The following is a 23287-nucleotide window of genomic DNA, read 5'->3' on the forward strand; positions in this document are numbered from 1 at the left end:
TTGAAAATGTATTGTATATCTGATACCTATATCCTTGATGTGGTTCAATTATGTTTGCCTTAATACAATGTTGTTACTTAAAAGAGGTTAACGGTTGGCATTATAGAACGACTTGAGGTTCATTCATTTTGAATTTCATATCTTCATAATTAATGTAATGTGATGTGAGATAAGACACTTAGTCACTGAGGCAGACAGAGAGAGAGAGAGAGAGGCCTTGAGATTGTGAGTCGGAGAGAGAGAGAGAGAATTAAAGATTCTTTATTTATAAAAGTCCAGTCTCGTAACAAATGACATTATTTTTAAAAAATATCATTATGTGTGTTTATTATTCATTGCTATTGGGAAGAACTCTACATTTACAGACATAATTTTCAATACTGAGAGAGTTATTTCCAATCAAACAAAATTTGTCCATTATGGCCTACCACTATTTAATTAGCTAGCTGATTTACTGTTTACTGTTTAGGAACAGTTTGAAGTTAGCACGATAATTTCCCTTGAATTAAACTTAGAATTCATTCCAAATATTTTTCAGAACTTACCAATGTACATCCTTTTTTTTTTAATGAGAACTACATAGTGAACGTCACTGTTCCATTCTTTGTTCATTCTCTATAAATAATGTATTATATATAAATATCTACGTATGAATTCATCTCACCAATGCATAAAATATATATGCTACTTTGAACATAATGCTACATTGACATGTAGGCCCACATCATTTTTATATTTATCATCAATCTATTTATAACTAATCCTGACGATAAATGTATAATCGAGTTAATAAATAATTGAGTTTATGTTTTAATTCAATGTTCAACACAAATGCTGTTTATTTTTACGATGTTAATTTATGGATTATATTTGTACATTCTATAAAGTACAGGTATATAGTTTATTTGTATTTTACTGTCATTTTATTAATGCCCATATTTTGGTCATTGTTTTCTATATTACGATACGGTCAAATAAAGTGAGTGCTGAACATAACATTTGAGGGGTTTTTTGTTTTCAATAATTCCAGTCAGGGATGTCCACTTAACACCCCAGACTATAGAAATAACAGTAGTGGAGGTGTCAAAAAGAGCTACTAACATACGTCAAATTGTTTTTCTGCACAGCGCTTAGCATACAATGGATCGCAATAAAGCTTTAACCAGAGCATTAGATTTTTTTTTTTTTTTTTTGGTTTCTTAGTTGAGAAGACAACTTCAAGAATGAATAGGGTCTGGTCATTGAAAAAGACTCTAGTCAAGACAGAGAAGAATGGAGAAAGACGGTCGAAGAAATCATGTGTGGTGCCCCAGCGGTCCACAGACCAAAGGACAGGTGGATTGACCTTTTTTTCACAGAGTATCTCCAAAATGACCAATTATTTCCAAAAAAAGCATCACTGTTATTAGGCGTACGATTCTAGATAAAATTGTAAGACATCTTCCATCTATAAAGTTCTTGTCAATAATTTATAAAAAATTTTTTTTTATTTAATCTAGGAAATGAGACGGGCTAGATAAAGGGGGATGGAGAGGCAATATAGTGATTATGTAGTTAAATATGTACCTTTCAAACTTGTATCCTGAAGAGAACTCAGACTTTCAGTGTAAAGTGTAATGTTAGAGGGCAGACTTCACTGAATTGGGGATAATAAAATCTCAGTGGATGTGATGGCTAAACAATACACTTCCAAAATTAAAGTTGCAACTTTGACACTATTACTAAGCACTTAGTAGGCCTATACACATGAGCACAGGTTCTGCGACTATATAGTTCCACAATATACATTGTTGTTTTTTATGTTCAATTGATTCACTTCAGTCAATTAGTGCAACATGCAGTGTAAAACAGTGATGCCCAACCTTGTTAGACCTGCGGATCCATTTTAATTTCCGACATTCGAAAATGTACCGGTACAAAAACGAAATAAAATTGACCTGATCGACACGTTGTAACAACGTTTCGGCGGGCCGAGAAATAAAAAAAACGTCGTGGGCCATATTTGGGCATCCACTGTTGTAAAACATTGTGACTGGCAAAAGTTGTACACCTGGATTCTACTTGGGCAGAAAGTATTCATACAGGTGACAGACAAGCCTTAAGTCTTAAAAAGTATGTTGAAATACAAGTATCAGCATTTTGTTCTTCTCACTACCCTCCACACCCCAACCAACAATTTATCCATCGCCGAATATTTCTTATCACTGCACTGACTCATTCCATGCGCCTATTAAGGATACCCCACCTACCGGCCTTTTTTTTCCCAATGGGGCAAAGATGGTCATTTTTGTTGTCTATTTTTAAAGAGGAACAAGAAGGCGTGGTGTCTGATTGGTTAAGTGTTTGGGCTTCCAAACCTGGGGTCCTAGGTTCGAATCTCAATGAAGACCTGGTATTTTTAGTGTGCCCTTGTGTCCACCCAACTCTAAATGGATACCTGACTTTAGTTGGGGGAAAATAAAAGGTGGTTGGTCATTGTGCTGGCCACTTGAACCTTGACCGTTGGCCACAGAAACAGAGATGACTTCCATTATCTGCCCTATAGATCGCAAGGTCTGAAAGGGGAACTTACAACTTTACCCCAACCAAAGTCTTAAGAGTAGTCTTCCATTACTCACTGCCTTTTTCAAAATGAGTAACACCAAAGTCACTACTTTTGTTTTATTTATTTGTATAGCATTTATATCATCACTTCCTGACATTCAGTTTCTCCCGTCTGTCATTCAAAGTTATAGCACAAACTTAACATCAACAAAACAAGGAAGTCAAACAAAGGAAATAAAACTTCACATAAAAAAAAAAACATGGTGCCATTGTTATATTTTTTCTTCTTCTTCATAAATTGAACAAAAAAAAATATTTCTGATAAAACTTTATAGGATACTGTACATACAGTCACACACCAGCCTCAGTGTAAGAAGAAAAAAGTCTACAGTTTGCCCTATATTCTGTCTTCTACATTCTTATACATTGCATTATACAATCAGAACAAAGGGGTAAAGACAAAAAAAAAGCTATTAATGAAAGCAAAATAAACAAGTAAAAAGCCACAATGTATGATGGGAAGGGAAAACCCAAGGAAAAGAAAATCACTACATGACAAAAAAAACATAGTACTGTCATTGACTACAAGGGTGGTATATACTACATCACAGAACCAGCCAATGAAAACAGTAGATTTGAATCATGGTGACACATTCAAGCACACACACACTCTCTCTGATTGGTCACTTCTGCTTACATTCTGGCTTTGAAATTCTTTGATTGGAAAAATGAAACCAATGAATGCTCTAGTGGAATGAGAGAAAGACAAGGGGGTGAAATAAATAACTTCTACACTGACGGGAGGAGGGGGGGGGGGAACAAGGACCAGCAACATCCTAAGTCAGGTCAGACTGATCAAACATTCAAGGCCACAAGAACACTGCTGTAATGGCTGTCAGAATGATACAAGTTAGGATGAGCAAATAGCTATTGTCTAGGATTTGGGCTGCATTGATTACAATATTATAACAAATCTAATATACTAGATTTAAAAAAAAATAGTTTTGCATTTATTTAGATCTGGGCAGACACTTCCAAGACCAACCCCCCCCACACACACACACTATTTGGAGCCCTCTGTAATATTTTATCAATAACGGAAGAGGTGGAAAGAAGGTTTGCAGATTTTGTGGGAGATGAGAAATGTTCTCTCTGAAGTTTGTTCTGCTGGCCCTTGAGTTTCCCCTGGTCAGTGCAGGACTTTGGTTATAGCTGTCTTACCCACACCTAGACATCTTGAGTTTCTCTTTAGCTCTACAGGCTAAGTTTCAGTTCCAATGAAAGGAACATCAGTTTGAACATCCACGAGATAAGTTCTCCAGTTAACGAGATAAGTTCTCCAGTTAACGAGATAAGTTCTCCAGTTAACAATGTGGATAAAGTCTGAAGATAAATTGCAGTTATGGTCGTCACCATCTACATCTTGAGGAAATATCTTAATTTTTATTTGATAGTAATTTAAGTTTTATTGACAGCTGGCAACTTTTAGGACACAGAATTCAACAAGCCAATGTATTGGTTCAAATAATTAGATGAATACACCATTTAGTTACCCACAAACGCACATTGTAAATTCATACACAAAAATTATTTTTAAAAAAGAATAAAGAACATATTTATATATCAATAAAAATATATTGGGTTTAGTCCCCTGGCCTTTCAAACCAGAAGAAAATGCATACAGGTTTTTCAAAGACATTCAAAATAACAAGATGGCAAGTGCAAGGTGTGTTGCACCAGTAACATCAAGAGAAAACGCCTAGGAATAATTCATTCATTTTGTGTGTGGATATTGAAACTAAATATTGCCATTCCTCACTAGCCACACACTTTTCTGTACTTGCACACTGATTCAAACGCTTACAATTTTATACATTTTGAAGGTTGGATAGTCAAGTGTGATTTGTCACTAAATTGAGTCTTGTATAGTTATGTACCTGCATTAAAAAGAACAAAAAACTATGAAAAATAATGTTGACCTTAATTTGCAATTTTATACTCTAAGATAAATGTCGTAACTTTAATTTTAAAAGACCAGTCACAAAATACAATATGATTCCAATTTAGAAACAAGTGAGTCAAACTAATGTGAACCTATGACAAAGCTAAAATAATTTTATCAGATTTAGAAACCTTGAAAAATAAAATACCTTTATTCAAACAGTACCAGTATTTAAAAAAAAACAAACAAAAAAACAACTTAATTTTGATAGATCTCATCAAATGAAATTATTTTTTTTTAAACTTTCGATGTTCTGTAATGGGCATTATTAAAGGTCTCAATTCCTAATCCTTGATCAAACATGTCTCACATGTTGCTGAACTATTTTAAAATGCATTCTAGCCACTATACTAGTGTGAACAATATCAAAATCTGTTCGTATTCCCCATAAAAAAAAAATGTAACAAGCTACAAGACTTTCACACCAAACCACTGATAAATCCACAATATATGTACTGTACAGGCTGAACAAGGTCACACAACATACAAGTATGTACATTTATATACACACAAACTGTATACACATATATAACATCACTATATATATATATATATATATAAATATTTATAGACTTCACTCTATATACACTTTATATACAGTAACAACTCTGGAATAGTCAAAAAAAAAAAAAAAGGGACAACAAAAGACGAATGAAAGGAAATGTTCTCTATGTTCATAGATATATATATATATATTGAGTAGAGTGTGAAACTAGATTTCACACAAACAATAAGACAAGGCCTAGGAAATCAATACTGTGATAACATTAAACAAACATAAGCCTTACATAAACAAGGTAATTGATAAAAGTAAGACTAATTTACAGCTGTAAAAGTTGGACTTGTCACCTAATGTAGATCAAAAATAAAAAGGACATCCCATTTAAACACTTGCAAATCAATCAAGGGGCACTACATAGAATGCAAGGCTACGGGTGACACTAGCACTCATTGTGTTTATGGTTACACAGTTATGTAACTTTACTTTCTACTTTATGTCATTATAAATAACAAATGTCCAATGCATCTGATGTAGTCACTGTTCCATCGGTAACTGGATTTCCCATTAAACACAATTTTATAATGGAGGTGAGAGTCCTTTTACTCCAGTGGGTTAAATAAAATTATATATATATATATATTTATGGCATTTCTGAGTAAAAAAAATCTAGAAATTTTCAGATAAAAAAAAAAAAAAAAGAAAATTATCAATTAAAAACATTTTATTTTTAAAAAGAGCCAACAGTAGTAAAAAAACAACAACAAATAATAACTGCACCAGGGTTCCGAGACTAGCGTTTCCATTTTTTTTTCAGGGGGGAAAATATGAATTCTTCAGTGAGGTAATAATGCAAATACATTTAGTTTAAAAAATGACACACCAGGTATTTAGCAGTGACATTCCTGGTCTATCCTAAAAATAAAAATCCACCTTTTTGATGTTAACTATTGGTCCTGCCAATGAAGGAATTAGAATAGATATTTCAGTGTTAAGTTCTGAATAAAACTTCATGTATTGGAAGTGTTCAAGAAAAAGTTGACAAGCCACATGAACTTCTTCCAAAACAGGAAATGGCTAACAGGAGGTCAAAGGCTCCACTAGTTTAGTTATAAAAGTATAAAATTATGCTAATTATAAAATAACCATTAATATGGTCAACTTACTAGCCTTGATAAATCCCTATATTCTAATGTCTAGAGCCTAGTCTTATTCGTATCGATCTAGAAATCTGTGTCTCAAAATTCAATTAATGTGTTATTGAGTTTTCAAGTTTCTAGACTCGATAAAAAAAGTGGGACTATACACCTGTATACAAAGTTCTTCATCTAGTACTAAATAAATTAGATATGTATTGAATTAAATGAATAAAAATATTGTTTTGGACTTTTCTTTACAAAATTTTCTACATTGATCAGTCATTAAAATTATAAAAAAAAACAACATATTTTTGTTTTTAAATAACTCTGCACTGGCGAAATAGTAAGAAAAGGTGTTAATTAAATTACATGTATTTCATGAAAGCTCACAATGAAATTTTTTTTATAATGAGAGTGACTGTTTTGCATAATGAAAAAAAGTTTATATCTCATAGCTAACAACTTGGCATTATAACTTTATTAATTTTTGTTAATCTTTCTCAGATTTCCAGAAATGATTTTCCATAACAAATTTTTTCCACAATAACGGATTCCACTCAGAAATAAAAATAATATCTACATAGTAGCTATTAAATAAGAATTTTAAAAAAAAACCACACACATGGAACAAAAATATTTTCAAATTTTCACATCAATTATAACTTAAAAGACAAAAAAAAAATACTTTGTGTGATTGAAAATAAAAAATTAACACTAAAAAATACACTAGATGTGTTCACATTAAAACTGATATTTAATCGAACCCGTACAAGAAAAAAAGAGGGTGCATGACATCAATTACAAAATAAAAATATATTGTATCCTCATGTGTAACTGATATACCCCTAAAACACATACACAGATATATGCCACCGTCATTTTGTCATCACATAAAGGATTTAACTGTGACATCACATTGCTTGTACGCAACAATATCATGTTTGGAGTATGTAGTGATTTTGTTGGTCACACAGCCAGCCACTTTGCTCACACTCCAGATGAAAGATAGGGTTTCAAGCTTTGGTGCCAGGATCACTTAACACAAAGCCAAATAACAAAAAAAAATATAAAAATAACCCAAAAGTCTAGGCTTTTAAATTATAACCTTTGACATGTTCAACAGATGGTTTTAAAATGCTTATTTATTTTGATGTTCCAGAAAACGTCTATACATATTGTAAGTGAAAGTTTTGCTATTTTCTATTTTGCCAAGTTATGGCCAAACAACTCTGTATACAAAGTAAGTCTTATTAGCCTCCCCTCTTATGTGTTTAGCCTGGACAGTCTTGGTCTTTAGTACTCAAAGCATGACATGTAAATAAAAATGAATACAACTGCTGACAAAAAGCTTCAGCCTCTTCTCTTGGCATGAAGCATCTCAGTAAGGAGAGTCTGGTCAGGCACTTCATTGCTCATGTGCTTAAAATAGAGAAAGTCTTCCATACGAATTGAAATGAGGCGAATCTCAGGGAGCCTCATGAGAAGCTGGCTGAACTTGTCCGTCATCTCTGGGTAGAACAACAGGCAGTATTCAAACAAGGCAGCGTTAACCTTCTCCTGACTCTGTTCAATGAAGTTTCGGTTTTCTAGGCCAGAAACATCTAAGGGAAAAAATGTCAATAAATCATTTATACCTACAAGAGTTATTTCAATTTTTAATGAAATAGTTAGGATTGGCTTAACAGAACATCTAGATTAAATGTCTGAAGCAAAATTATTGTGGTTTTGTTAGCAGCAGCTGTTTGTTTTTTTAATTAATATAACCATTTAGATATTTAGATGTACATCTTATAAAAGACATTACAAATATTGCTTTTGAGTTTGGATTTGCACTATTAAATTAAATATGATCATTTAGTGGTTTTAACTAATTTTGTCAAGTTGATCATACATAAAAAAAAAAACTTGATTTCTGTAAAAAATCAATATTTATTTTTATTTGTCTTAAGTTGGAGGAGGTCCAGATTATTTAAAAAGTTATATTTAATTTAATTTGGCTTGCATATCTCACACAGACATGCCTATCCCGAAAACATACAATGATGAGCCCTTGTTAAAAATGTGGAGCTTTTTTCCTCAATGTATACAATAAACTTTAAGAGACATTTATGAAAGCAAAAATTAAAAAAAACAACTAAAAAAATGAAAGCGCATTGATAAAAATTTATTTCTTTTAACTATTTAAACGTACAAAATAAGTAAATATTTTACTTATCTTATATAAACTTCTCTTGGAATATAGATTTAAAATAAAGAAATGGAATTTCAAATTCACTGCTAAATAGCTATACACTGTATTTTTGTATTTTGCGTTTTTGGCACATCTGCACAATTTAGGCCATGTCAAGCCTGTAATCCTCAAGGGTTATTCTCCCTTCATATCACAAGAGCTAAATTTTATACAGTTAGGTCATTAAAAACAAGGTCTATTTACAGTTAAGATAGTAAAAAATGTATTAATTCAATAAAAATCTGTTGTGAATATTGTATGTTCACAATTTCTTTGCCTTATCAAAAATCAAACCTTTGCAGGCAACCCTACCTACCTCCCCAGGGTCAACATTATCAAACAGTTAACTGGGGCAATCAATGAGGATATGTTCCACGGTGAGACAAGTGCCACAGTACTCACAAAGTGGGGGCTCCTCTCTCTTCAGCACAAAGGAGTGTGTGATGTAGGTGTGGCCAATACTAAGTCTGGACATGGTCATGCCTTGTCAGAACCTTAGATGTGGAACTACAAACTGCAACTGCTGAACAATAGACAGCCCTGTGCATCCATACAAATCTCTGTACAAAAAGAGTTCTGGGCACACACTATTTCTTTTTGAAAGATGACACTAACATTTTTGTCTTCTGTAGGTCAATTTATACAACCCTTAAGGGAGCTTGACTTTAAGTACCAAGGGGACTTACCAGGATTAAGCAGAATCAGAAATTTAAGGCACATGTATTCATTGGAGTCCAGCTTGAGTTCTTTCCCTTTCTTGATCAGTTCAAACACTTTAGCTTTCACATCTCCGAGACCAATCTTGTCCAGGATATCAAAACCAATACCTGTACCATTCGGCTGTGAGGAAGAAAGAAATAACACTTTTTCAAAGGTTGTGAGAACATCTTTGATTCTAATACCTTACCAGTGCAAGATATAGGCTAGCAAGAGATAACGGCATAGATCTCAAACTAGCTGAAAGACAGGTTATCGAGAGATCAAAGCATAGATATCAAACTAGCTGAAAGACAGGTTATCGAGAGATCAAAGCGTAGATCTCAAACTAGCTGAAGGACAATACCAATTCTAATTCAGTTTACCTATGATCTAGACCTAGATTTTCATTACTACTGTTCATTTGTGATAAATAATGGATCTAGAATAGTTTTATATTTCACTTCTATTTAGCAGTAAACTTTGTGAACTACTTACAAGTCAGAGTGCAATATGAACAAATAAAGCCTTGGCAATGATGATTTTTTACAGATAAACAATACTAAAATAAATTGCCCAGCATGGATAATTATTGGATGTAGATCTACCGTTTCTGTTGTTTTCATTATAAACATTAGTCTTAGGTCTACAGATCTAGTTAAATGTAAAGATAGATAAAAGCTTAGATCTCAAACAATCTTGATCTTCATTCCAGACCTAGCCTTAGCCACATTAGGACAATACTAGTAAATACTAATAATATCCAAGTCAGGTTCAACCTTTGCTAAATCTAGACCTACTAGATCAGTGATTCCCAAAGTGGTCTATACTGACCCCCAAGGGTCTACGAAGACTTCAAAGGGGTCTAGAAAAGTGAAAAAATAAATTGGGGGTCTATGAGATGTCTACGATTATTGATTTCATTCAAGCAGGTCGTGACTTTAATTTTTACATCCCATTCATTAATTACATTATATTATTTGTACTTTAGTTAATCCTTTAAATATTCCTTCAATATTCCTGCTATTCAAATGAAAAATTATTGTATTTAATTCCAATACTTATTTAAAGAGTTTAATTTAGTCTACATGTAACTAATGTTTAGCATAAAGAAATGTAGACTGTACAACAATGATTATTTAAAATTGGGATTCCTTCCTTCCTTGTCAAACAAGCGGTTGCCTAAGTGCCTCTTATATGATGATATTAAACAAATTATGCTGGAGGATCATCCGAGACGATGCCATCCTGACAAAATAGATAAAGATTTGAAAAACTTTCGAACACTCAAAGATAAAGAATAGAACCACAAAATCTCTATTCGACATCATATAAAGAAGATGATGGTTTGTGAGAGTCTTACAATATCTCTTTATAGCAAAATACGGAAAACACTATAGATAAAACATTGATTTTCCCAGCCGTTGTAGTTTTAAAAACTGTTTTACACAACAAACCTACATCTGATATTATTAAAAGAATTTTTTTAAAGCAAAATACAGCACATAGGTGGCATGAGTTATAAAATTAAAGGCTTCTTAAAATTCTTTGCAAACGACATATATACAGTTTGGTATCAGCGGCGTTACAGGCTCTGACAGGGTGTAGCGCTGTGTGCTGCAAACTGCCTTAGGGTTGCCGACTCCTAATATTTTTCTTAGGGTTGACCCACAAAAGCTTTTCCATGTTTGGGCATAGTTTCAAGGTTGCAGAGTTTTAAATTCAGGTGGGTAGCAAGCCAAGACTAATGAGCCCTTTCTGCTCAAAGCTTACTGGTTTAGAAGCCAGTTACTTGCCTTCGCCCCTCCTCCCTAAGTGAAAACAGTTCTGTGGATTCAATATTTGTGCCACACGTGAAAGATCTTCTGTGGACTCATTATTTGTGCCACAAGATCAAGATCGAGAAACTGCTCTTTGCAAAAACTTTTACAATGACACTTTAATTAATTAATATTTAATGTTTGAAAGAGTACTTCATAGAACAGCAAATTCCCATATGAAATATAATATCCGTAGCAATAGATGATAAACCTTGGAAAAAATTATTTCCAGTGTGTTTGGTGATTCCAGGAATACATATTGTTATGTTTAAATTTGAATTTTATCAATAAAAAAGACAGATCTTTATAACTTAATTTGTATTTATTTATTTTTTTACTCAACGCACTAAAGTTAGAAATTAGTTTTTACAAAATTGTTGATGAATTTGTAAAAATGCAATACAACTTAAGCAGGGCGTCTACCAAAAACAAGAAAACATGGCAAGGGGTCTAAAAGATAAAAAAGTTTAGGAACCACTGTACTAGATCTATCTAAATATTCATTATCACTAATATCACTATTATAGAAATATTGTTAAGATTCTTCTCTAGTAAACATTGTGGGTGTGTCTTGGACTAGCCTAACCATGGAGTTGTTATTTGCAGATAAACAATACTAAAAAAAATGATCTAAAATAAGCAAAAAATGCCCACTGTGGATGATTATTGGATGAAGATCTACTATTTCTGTTTTTATTTGTTCTAGTCTTAGATCTAGAGATTTATGTGTTATTTATCTATATCTAGAGACAACAGCTTAGGTCTAGTCAATTGCAATCTGCACTCTACACTAGCCTTGTGACACTACTGGTTCTAGATCTAAATACTATATATATATATATAAATAAATACAAATCTACTTCATCCTATGCTAAATCTATACCTACTAGATCTAATCTCGATCAAAATCTTTATTTCACTATTTATTTATAGAATAATTATTAAGTTTCTTCAGTAGTAAACATTGTGGGTGTGTCTTGGATTACTGTAGCCATTGCGACGTTTTTTACAGATCAACTATCATAAAAAACATAATAAAATAAATGTCTAAATAAGGCCAAAATAGTTCTAGTATTGTTAGTTAAAAATTTAGATTAAAAAATGCAATGAAAATAAGGTAGGGTACAAGCATCTTTCCCAGAGAAGTTCTGTGCTTTTAGGGGTTGTCAGACTGTCTCTCTGGTCCTACAGATTGCGGGGCCCTATGCGAAACGGATTGCGCAGGACCCATTCTGGGTTGTGATTAGGATAATAGATGAAAATTAGGATATTGTATTAAAAAATAAATTCGTCTTTGCAATTTATTCATACTTTGCTAAGTCACTGGCAAATTAGTTTGACGAGCCATCTACAGTAGATTGTTTTTCAACAAAAAGCTGCTAAACATTCAGATCTGCCTTTTAGATTTACTATCGACTAGCAAAATATCGCTTTTGTTGTTCTTTTTAAGAGGTCGAGATAGATTTAGATCTATATTTGTATGCCAGTGACTATTAAAGTAAATTAAGAATTTGAACTTTTGTTTAGGTTAAAATTTGACTTATTATTACATTTTATTAAATAAAAGCTGACAATGCCATTTTTTATTTCCAATTGCTAGTAAGATTAGCATTCGCTATATTGAATGACACCCAGAAATGACAATTTTATCTGTTATTAAGGAGATTTGCATCAGTTTTCAGAAGATTTTAATAATTTCAGGAGATTTTCATGACCTTTTACGTATATTTTACTATTTCAAGAGAATTCCAGAAACCCTTTAATATTAAGTTAAAATGGTTTATTTTAATAATTTACACCTAGAATTCGCGCGGGGCCTGTGAAAATGTGGGGCCCACTGCGGCCGCATAGGTTGCAGTGGCCTGAGGCCCTGCGGCCGCATAGGTTGCAGTGGCCTGAGGCCCTGCAGCCAAATGAGTTAAACAATTAAGAAATCAGAGTAAATTATTATAAATGTTAAGTGCCAAACAGACTGGATGATCCTGACTGACTGATCAGTAGAATAACTGAGTGACTAAGTGTACCATAATGTGTAGCACTTACATATTTAACTTCTAACAAGTTACAACATTGAAAGCTGATAGAACAATGATCAAAGATTTTACTTTTCAAAATAATGATGTCCTCAAACGACCATTGTATTCTAAAGAGCCAGATAATGTCTTGAACTTATGGCCCACTGCTCAGCATCTCACTTGCAAAGTCTAGTGCTGCTTGAATAAAATGTTTTAGAAAGACTTACTTTCATGATATCCTTGCCCCAGACACTGTGGACATTCCTGTACATGAAGTCTAAGATAAGTATCTCACTCCAACTGCTGTGTAGTAACTTCATCTGGTCTTCAACCTGAGGGAAGAAAAGCTGAAGTTGTCAACTCATTCAACCAGTTGTAACCTATATCCATCTGAGATATGGGTGCAATACAGAAAGCAACTTTAGACTTCTTGAACGCTTTCATTAAAGATGTGTGCATTTCATCATGGACATAATGGCAAGGGGTAGGTAGGTTTCTCTTTTCAAACATTACGATCTATAGGATAGATGATGTTAAAGACATCTGGCCAACACAATGGCCAAAGACTTCCTTTACTTTCCCCAACTAATCTAAAATTGGGTAAACATAAGAGTAGGCTGGACTGACGGACAATAAAGATTATTATTATTATTAAAATATCTAGATTCAAAACCCCAGTCTTCACCGAGTTTCAAACCCAGGACCCAAAGCTCAGAAGCCAAACGCTTAACCATTTGGCCACCGTGCTCCGAATGACGGCAAGACTGCACTACAAATAGCAATGTTCTTGTGAATGCACGTATGGACATTATAGATGGACTCCTTATAGTTTGACAGCTATATCGAGCAGGGTGGCCATATGGGGAACAATTGATTGCCAAAGGTAGTACGCGAAACAAAGGTGCCTCCAGAAACGGAGTAGCTTAAACTGACATAGAGAGAGAGAACCTTGCAGCAGGCCGCTTCCAAGTGACACAGCTGAGAGATTTCTAAATTTTCACACAGGCCACGGAATACACATTCGAGACCTAAAGAAAATCCAGAGCTGAGGGCAGAGATAGATTGTCTACTGGTTGACGTTTTTTTCTGCGCACTGGATGTGGCAAAATATATAGTTGCAGCTGTAACTGCGTAGCCACATAAAATACTGCACTCCTCAATAAACTTCAGATTCAAAGACATGCCTTATTATACTTAGTATTAAAAAGTCTTTGATAAGTGAACCAACTTCTTTTCATCCTGATGGGGTAAGAAAAGAAGATGAAAGTCTTACTCAAAGGTATGTATTGTTAACTTGTACTGTCTTGAAAACTTAGAACTATTAAAATGAGGTCACTCCTTCAGTACTACACATGAGATTCATTCACCACAGCTTAGGATTTAGCAACAGCAATGTAATGCCTGTACAATGAATGATTCCTCTCTTGACAGCTAAAAATAAACCTTAATTGCATGTTAGAAGTGAACTCTTTTCAAGTGCCACTTGGGCATGAGTTATTTGAACTAGCCAGGGAAACCATTCAATTTTAAACAATTTTAATTTCTAATTGGCACCAACAACTAAAACATATATGCCTGTGGGCCGGATGTAATGTTTGTAATTTAAAAAGAAAATCTGTATAAATATTTTTTAAGAGACAAACTAAATCGCGGGAGAGGAAATTGATAAGGGAATTATAACTCACTAGCATGCACACAAAACATTTCTCTACTCCCCCTTTTAAAAACTTCTTTAACTGCTAAATAAAAGTGCTGCTCAGCACATATTTATCTGACTTAAACACTGTAACACAAGGACCTATAACTAATCAGCCTAACATGTCACTTATTCACATGTGGTTTGAAGACTAAATAGAATAGCCAGACATGCCTACCCCCAATACCCAGAATGTGGAACACTCAGGTTGAAAATGTAGAATTTTGGACCTCAATGTGGAATATAAACGCGTTTACATTTGGCAGCCATTTTGCGTGCAATAAATAAAACTTCAATTACTATTTAATTAACAATGCTAGTTTGCTTCTTGTACATTACATAATGTAAATAGTATAATTAAAACTATAAAAAACCTGCCTGTCATATTTACGTTCTTTGTTTGAAATCAATAGTCCTATCTAACTCTATATGATGAATTCAATTCAAAATGTATTCTAATGACCTAGACTTTAATGTTACTATCTATTTTTATTTACTACTAGATCTAGAATAATCTAGATCTACTTGAATATCTAGGGCTCTACTCTAGTCACTCTAGATGTAACCTCTAGTTTTAGATCTAATTCCTCTAAGTCTAAGGACACAGATTAGATTCTATAATAATCTATAGATCTACGGACTTACTGAGAACTAAATTTATTACATTTACATCTAGAAATCTATATTTATCATCTTCTAATTCTCTACTATTTCTCGTCCTCCTTGATTGCTTCTGGATTCTAGATCTAGAAACTAATTTAGACTAAGTAATAAGTATTAGTATATCTATAGCCTTATTTAGGCTAAAGCATTACTTTGTCTACGGTAATTAATTTCATTTAGGTCTAGATCTAGATTTTAATAACATATTTATTTTTTTAAAATCCTTTAATTTTTTAGATAAGAAACCAGTTAGATCTAGAACCATTGTCCGGAAAAGAAAGGGATTTGAATGGAGCATTTTGCTTATTAGTGATTACAAGATTCTAAGAATAGACCTAGTACCTAGACTACTAGATCTAGATCTTTGTATAGATCTAGATCTAGTCTCTAGATCTATCTCAACCATATCTTTGTAAATTTAGGACACACCGGGTACGGAAGGAGATGAAATGTAAACAATTAACACAGACCTATTTTATTTTGCATTCGGTATTTTCATTTCACACTATTAATAATTAATTTAAAAAAAAAAAAGCCAACTTTTTAAGTCGGAATTCAGACTTGGTGGAACAAAAAAATTGCGAAGAATGCAGAATGTGTGAGCTTTTTTTGATGATTTTGTGGGACGGTTCTGCATAATGCAAGACACGTTAGGCATGTCTGGTATAGCTATAATGTTGGTGCGTTTTTTTTGTAATAAAAAAACAACTCATTTTTGATATATATAGTAGATTAGTCTTACCTTAATTTCTTTAAAGAAAGAAGAGTTCCTGGCCCATTCCACCATCAAAAACAGAAGCTGATCCACAATACGACACAAGACAGGAAGAAACTGTTCAGGGTTGGACAAAACATCTATTTGAGACAGTTCGTTCTGTAACAAGCTCAATATTTTGTGCTTCACCTGCAGGAGACAATTATTTTGATGTTCAATCCCACTGTGTACACAACTTAAACATTTACATTACTATTAATTTTGACACATTAACAAAACAAATAATATAATAAAAGGATATATATATATATATATTTAAAATTAATTTGTGCTCATTCTAAATATTGTTTATTAAATATGTATTAGAAAATTTGATGCACGTCAATGCTCAGCATCTAAAGCAAGGCTACTAAAACCAGAAAAAAAAAGGACCTTAGTTATTCCCTAAATTGAAAAAGTATCCTTTTTGATATAAATAAGCCAATATTTTGATTTAAACTGAAATATATAATATACACATGGCCAGAAAAAAAAATCTAGCATATCAACCATAAGATAGAAATAAATGTTTCAAGTTGCAAGAAAAAAAAAGTGCTTTCAGATAACCCCTAAACCCATGGCTCAATTACTTGACTAACAATAAAAAAAAAAAAATGCACTATAGATGTCAAAAAGAAAGGTTACAATAGAGAGAGGGTAGTGTTAAGTGGGACAACTGATATGCAAAGATCTCTCCATTGTGTGGCTGTTCTCCATTTCCAGGGCCTTATCCAGGCTAGTGCTCAGCGTCATCCGATACTTTCATATACATCATAACAATGCGTTGGGTTTTCTTCCCACCCATCCCACTTTGACAAATGTTCTTACATGGTTAGGGTTAGCTTGTCAATGTTTATTTCAACCTCCGTTTGAAATGGTGCTAATGCAACTAAGTTCTCATTGAAAAATGTTTCCCAGTATAATGGTAATACATTTCCATTATCATTTACAGAAAATACCTGCACGCTAGTGATTCTAATATTTATTGAGATATTTTTAAAGCATGTGTACAGTATATAAATATTTTAAAAGAAAAAACATATATTTTTTAAATATACATCAACAAAACCGAAAACTAATATGAAATGTGTGTATGTTTTAAGTACAATTTACCTAATCTTACTATATACTAGCCTCCCAGTGTTTCTTCAATATTAGGATTTCATTCACAAAATTAATCAATTCAAAAAGGATTTTACACTAAAACTTTTCCTCACTGACCATTTTAGTGTTAACCCTTTGGACCCTCAGTTCCCTGCCCTTAGTTTCCTATTCCCCTAGGTTCTTGGGGGAAAATTACACTTTACACAAGCATGCACAAAAACAAACTACTGGAATTAAAACTTTTAAATGTCTATAATATCCACTACCGAGCTCACAAAAAAATTCCTAAGAAACGAAAGCCTTGATCAGCAAACATGAATTTATGAAGGTACACAAAAGTCTTGGTCACAAGACTATTGATAAAATTAACATGGATATGACAAGTAAACCAATATCTAGACATCAACAAAGAGCAAACAATGATAAAATGAGTACCTAGTTCTCAGAAAAAATTTGGAGACGAATCAATGGTTTTCAAAAGAAAAAAAAATCTCACAATACCAAAGAAAGCTCAGGAAAATATTATCTTACTATGTCATTATTAACCACTAGTCGTCAGAAAGGTTAGTAAGAGCTTTGCAAGTCATTAAAAATGGGGCACCTGAAATATCAATGGTGGTGGCCCAATGAACAAAAAGTTATTAAAAAGTCCACTCCACCAGGATAGATTGAGCCATTGTTTGTCTAAAACATGCCTAACGGCTGTCTGTGTCGGCTCTATTGAAGTTGTTGGTGAACGGATGCTGCGAGGTGGGGGAAGGGGCTAGCTAGGACAAGTGACCATTGACCACTGGGGTGGTAATTTGCATATGGGCGAAATGACTCTGGACCAGAAGAATATTTTTTGACATTCCGGTGGTCTAGAGGTTAAGTTCACTTAGTGCGTTATCGCTAGGCGGTGTTGTCATTTCCAGGGCCACTGGTTCGAGCCTTGGTCGGCACAGTCCCTTATTTTCGTAGCATTTAATTCACTAATTTCTCTCTTAAAAACTAGGTCCCTGGTGCTGCTATTCATTTATGTTTAATATTTAAAATGATGTATTTCTATAAAAAAAAAACTGCTTGCATAGTTGATTTCAAAAATTAAATTTTTCACTTTCAGAAAAGAAAAAAGTAGCTGTTGCATCAGAAATAAATATCTAAAATATAATGTTGGATTTTCAATATCTTTTCTTGTTTGCGAGATCTAAATGGGGCGGACGGACGGAATTCCACATAAAACTAACAGCGCCTTTTCCGCTTTCGGAGGCCGCTAAAAATGACTGATTAATATTTAAATGCATTTTAAATTTAATCATCAATTAACTGTTAGAGGCATCCCTATTAAAACTCATCAAAACAAAAATAGAACAACTTGGCCTGTATTTTCACTCTTCAGTAAACACCACCAAACTAATTTTATAATTGATTTTACTTATAACTATTTAATGGCTGCCTGGTCGTGCGGTTTGCGCGCTGGACTGTCGTTCAGATTTATCGATGGTCCAGGGTTCAAACTCTGCCCGCTCCCATCCCCCGTCGTCCTGCGGGAGGTTTGGACTAGGAAGTAATTATCTTCAACTCTGAAGGAACATCTGAAACATGTAAAACATTTTACATTTTACAAATTATTTATACTTTCAATCATATCCAGCTTTTGCAACTTGTACCATACAGTTTTAGAATGTAAAAAAAAAAAGTTCCCCTTTCAGACCTAGCAATCTACAGGGTAGAAGATGTAAAAGTCATCTGTTTCTATAGCTGATGGTCAATGACCAACTGCCTTTACTTTAACAAACTAATGTCTGTTACCCACTAGAGTTGGAGGGACTCAGGACTCAGCACCCTAAAAATCATGAAATTCAAAATCCAAACATCCACCAAGATTTGAATCCAAGACACCTCAATTCAGAAACCAAGCACTTTAACTTTCAGCTTTTAGAATGTGAAATCCTGATATTTTGTTTTATAGATCATCATCATCAAACTCCATTTGAGTGAGGGCTTGAGAGGCTTAAATCCTCTCTTGCAAAAGCCCTGGACAGAAACCCTACTGTCTTGCGTAGTGCGTATATGTCCCCATAAGGTCGAGAATTTTTGGTTTCCCAGGCCTGTCGAGGCGGAGATCAGCAAGTCTGGGGCAGTCAAACGGAATATGAGGCATATGGTTTTCTCTTCTTCCCCGCAGCGGGGGAACCTTGAATCGAAATTTGGCCATAGCCGTGAGAAATATGAGCAAACAGGACAGTGGCCTGTCCTGCACTGTGCTGTAATAGGTTGCTCAGGCCTGGACAGCCTCCACCACGGGCCTCATGCGCTCCCAGACTCCACAGGCTTTTTGGGACTTGTCCCAGCACTCAAACCACTTTTCCATTTCTGTTTTTTGAATTATAGCCAGAGCATGATGAAAACTTACAGCCTGTTCAGTGGGTGAAATTTGCCCTCCCTGGTGGGCCAAGGAGTCTGCAATAGTGTTGCCAGTCACACCTATGTGACTCGGTACCCACTGTATTATTACAGGGGTGCCATAGCGTTGTTATATGTTGTGTGAAGCCATGATGACAGTGTCGATCTTGGTTGGCCATGGTCCGGGGCTTTGCAAAGCCTGTAGTACAGATTTTGAGTCAGTGACCACAACAATCTGTGTTGCCTTCAAATGTCCCTTGCCGAGTTGAGAGTCAATGACCTTTAAGGCTTCACAGACTGCCATGGTCTCCGCATCAAAAATGCAAACACTACCACATGGTCCAAAGATTTTTACTGAGTAAAAGCCAAGAAAGTCGATATAGGCTCCATAGCCTGCTCTTCCAGAATCTATCAATGCCGACCCATCAGTATATGCAAAAATAGCACTGGGCTTGAAGGCATTAATGGTTTCCAGTGCTAGAATTTGAAGGTCGTTAGATGAACAACTAAGCTTAGTTGCATTAGGGTCTACTAGTTTCAATCGTATGTCTGGGGTCGTTGGGCAACACCAAGGGGGAAGGAGATGAAAACGTTAAATGTTTTGTCGATTGGTGGAGAGGCCAGCTTTATCAGATAGTCTAGTGGCATGATGCATAGAAGACTGCATCTGGATACGTCTTCTGCATTTCCAACTATCCACTAATTTTCTAGCTGGGAGGTATAAAAATAACCAACTTTTTCATAGGATACATGACCATACCATCCATATTATATATTATATAATACATTTTTGTGGGGAGAAAAAAAAAAGAGTATACTTATATAAAAGTGTTTCGTAAACAAATGGTTTTAAAAACTTTAGTCCCGGACCAATGTTAAAAAAAAACTGATTCACATGGCAAATGGTTCAGGAATGTTGTAGTGAGGGGAACAGACTTTAAAGGGGAACAGACTTTAAAAAATTTTAAAGAAATTTTGTAACCCCTCCCCCCTTTCCGTTTTTTAACTGGCCTGTCGCGGTGACTTAAAAAAAAAGATGTTGCTGAAACTTTTAAAAATTATGTAGAATTATTTTATTTAATATTTTCTTCAATTAATGTTGTATTCACATAATAATTACACTGTATAAACTTTACTGCACACATGCACACAAAATGCATGCAAGGCACTATTGTTTGTACATATAGATGAGTGGAGAAAACGTTTTTGGAGATGCTTTATATCTGGGTCCAGGCAGTCTGAGCATTCTGTATATATATTACTGGTATTGTAACAACTACTCTCTTAAACAACTATAAAGAGTAAATGTGTTTGAAAATCAAAACATGTTGGAAATACCTCAAAAGTATGAGCTACACTTCTGTTTGTTTCACTGATAATTAAATTTTAAACAGGAAAAACTTGTTTATTAAACTTTGCACATGAAGTCCACCAAAAATGCTTTGAAAAGCAATTGAGAGAAAGCTGCTGAATATCTGCTGAGTTCTTAAGCAAGACAAGGAAGAACAACCAGATGGGGAGCAATGCTTAGAGGAAGAGAATGTTAAGCAATAAGCAATAATATTGAGGATTCCTTATGTGAATCTTTTTCACGCTGATACAAGTTGTTTACAAGAAGTGGATCTCTACCACACTGGGCTTTTAAAGCATTAATAATGATTTGTTATATATAGAACAAACGTATATATTTCTCACTATAGATCTAGATCTATCTATAATCTAGATCTTAAATCTAATAACTTGGATCTACATCTCTAGTAACCATAGATCCAATATATATTATTGTAGGTACTTTGATAAAAATTTCAAACTCAATATATTGTAATGAAACTGATATACTTAGATAGAGCTCTTTAAACTGAATTTATTGATACCTAATTTATGTTTATAAGATAATTAGAACAGAAGTTATAGCAATTTTAGTGGCGAAAATTTTGCCTATATTTTAAAAAATATTTCGTGACCGAAAAATGGAAATTTTGCAATAAAAATGCTGTAACTTATAAACTATTTGAGTTCTTTGCATGAAAATTTCACAAGAAATGCATGATTATGTCCTGATATTTATTTTACTTTCAAACAAGGGATAGACTTTGACGAAATTTTCTTATTAATTTTTTAAGTGAGGTTAATTGTAAAAAAGAAACGATAGACGAAGAAGTACTTTTTCACATTTCAAAGACTGTAACTTTTGAACCGTAAGAGATAATTTAATACAATTTTAAACAGAGATGCTTGATTACCTGTTACTACTTATTCTACCTTTAAATTATACATAGAAGTCCAAGAAAATATTTTACACTTCATGACGAGGCACCACGTGTCAAAAAAAAGACAGAAAAAGTACTTTTTTTCTGTTAAAAAGGCTGTAATTTTTTAATTTTCAGAGATATATGAAAAAAATTTTCAGCACAAATGCCTGAATTTAATTGTGTTGTTCTTTTCATTATTTTGAAACCTGAGATTGAAGTTAGCACAAAACTTTCTTTGGTTATAGAACTGTGGCAACAGTAAGTAGATGTAATAAGTCACCAGGTCGAAAATAATTTTCCAATATGAACTATTTTGCTTGCCCTCAATGATAGTGGCAGAATCTGTTAAAGTATTAAATTACATCCCTGTCTGTTGCTGCCACATTAGTGTGTATGACAATCATGTCACACTGCAGCCACATCTCCTTCTTGAGCTCTGCGATGCTGCCAGGTGTCAAAGTTAGTGTATCATCCAATACAACTTAACTACACCACTACTGCTCCCTGCCTCTGCATCATCAGTGTATGTTTTGTTTGTTTTACATGTTCCGGATGTTCCTTCAGAGTTGAAGATAGTTACTTCCTAGTCCAAACCTCCGGCTGGACGACTGGGGAGGGAGCGGGCAGGGTTTGAACGCGGGACCATCGATAAATCCAAACGACAATCCATCGCGCAGACCGCACGACCAGGCAGCCATCCATCTGACTATCATGTCACCACACTCACCACCTAGTGGCACACCACTGCCAGTTACATCCATGATGAAGTTTTCTGTGAAAATAAAAAAAATATTTATAATTGAATAATTGTCTTTAATTTGATTTTCAATTAATTATCATATTCATAATTTAACACAATTTATTAGATTTTGATTTATTTTAGAAAAGTTATTTTAAAATCTTAGCTACTGATCTAGCATAGTATGTAATAATAATATTCTTTTAAATAGACCTAGTATTCTAAAATTAAAAAAATTAAAAAAAAATTATGTCTTTAGAAGATGGGTCCTTGCTAATCCAATCTAATCTTAATTATATTTAATGATTTTTAGGAATCCAGTCTTTTCGGACCTAGATCTATTTAAAATCTAATTCCACTGCTTTATGTATATATATATATATACATGTATAGATCTACAATTTAAATTAAATAGCAAAGATTTTTAAATAGGCTTAATTATAATGGAGTTATGATCTCGCAACTAGATCTAGCTTTAAAATTATTTCTTAATTAACGGCCTTGATCGCGATTGAATATCAGGCTTGTTGCGAGATAAATGAAGAAAATAACATCATAAAAGTTAAATATTATCATCAAAATAATACTTCTAAAGTTTTAAATTAATAGATGATCAAAGAATTGATCGCTGTTGATGGATTTAGAAATAAAAGGAATGTAAGAAAAATGCGATACGGCCATTGTTATCATTGTTTCCATTATTTCCAGTAAAATAATAGCGATTTCTTCGTTCTCGAAAACAATACCCG

At 33.7% G+C, this 23287-nt stretch overlaps 1 protein-coding gene across 1 annotated transcript in view; it reads right to left on the reverse strand.

Annotated features, from left to right (window-relative positions):
* Window positions 1-2651: 2651 nt before the first annotated feature.
* Window positions 2652-23287, reverse strand: part of LOC106056356 (nuclear receptor subfamily 5 group A member 2-like) — a 28327-nt gene continuing 7691 nt past the window's right edge. Inside the window, exons 5-8 of the mRNA XM_013213060.2 lie at window positions 16047-16208; window positions 13173-13277; window positions 9101-9254; window positions 2652-7785 (exon numbers count right to left, since the gene is read on the reverse strand). Coding sequence (XP_013068514.2) covers window positions 7535-7785; window positions 9101-9254; window positions 13173-13277; window positions 16047-16208 — 672 coding nt within the window. The 3' untranslated portion in view covers window positions 2652-7534. The remainder of the gene's footprint in view (window positions 7786-9100; window positions 9255-13172; window positions 13278-16046; window positions 16209-23287) is intronic.

Source organism: Biomphalaria glabrata, chromosome 9 (genome assembly GCF_947242115.1).
Source record: "Biomphalaria glabrata chromosome 9, xgBioGlab47.1, whole genome shotgun sequence".
Taxonomy (NCBI): Eukaryota; Metazoa; Mollusca; class Gastropoda; family Planorbidae; genus Biomphalaria; species Biomphalaria glabrata.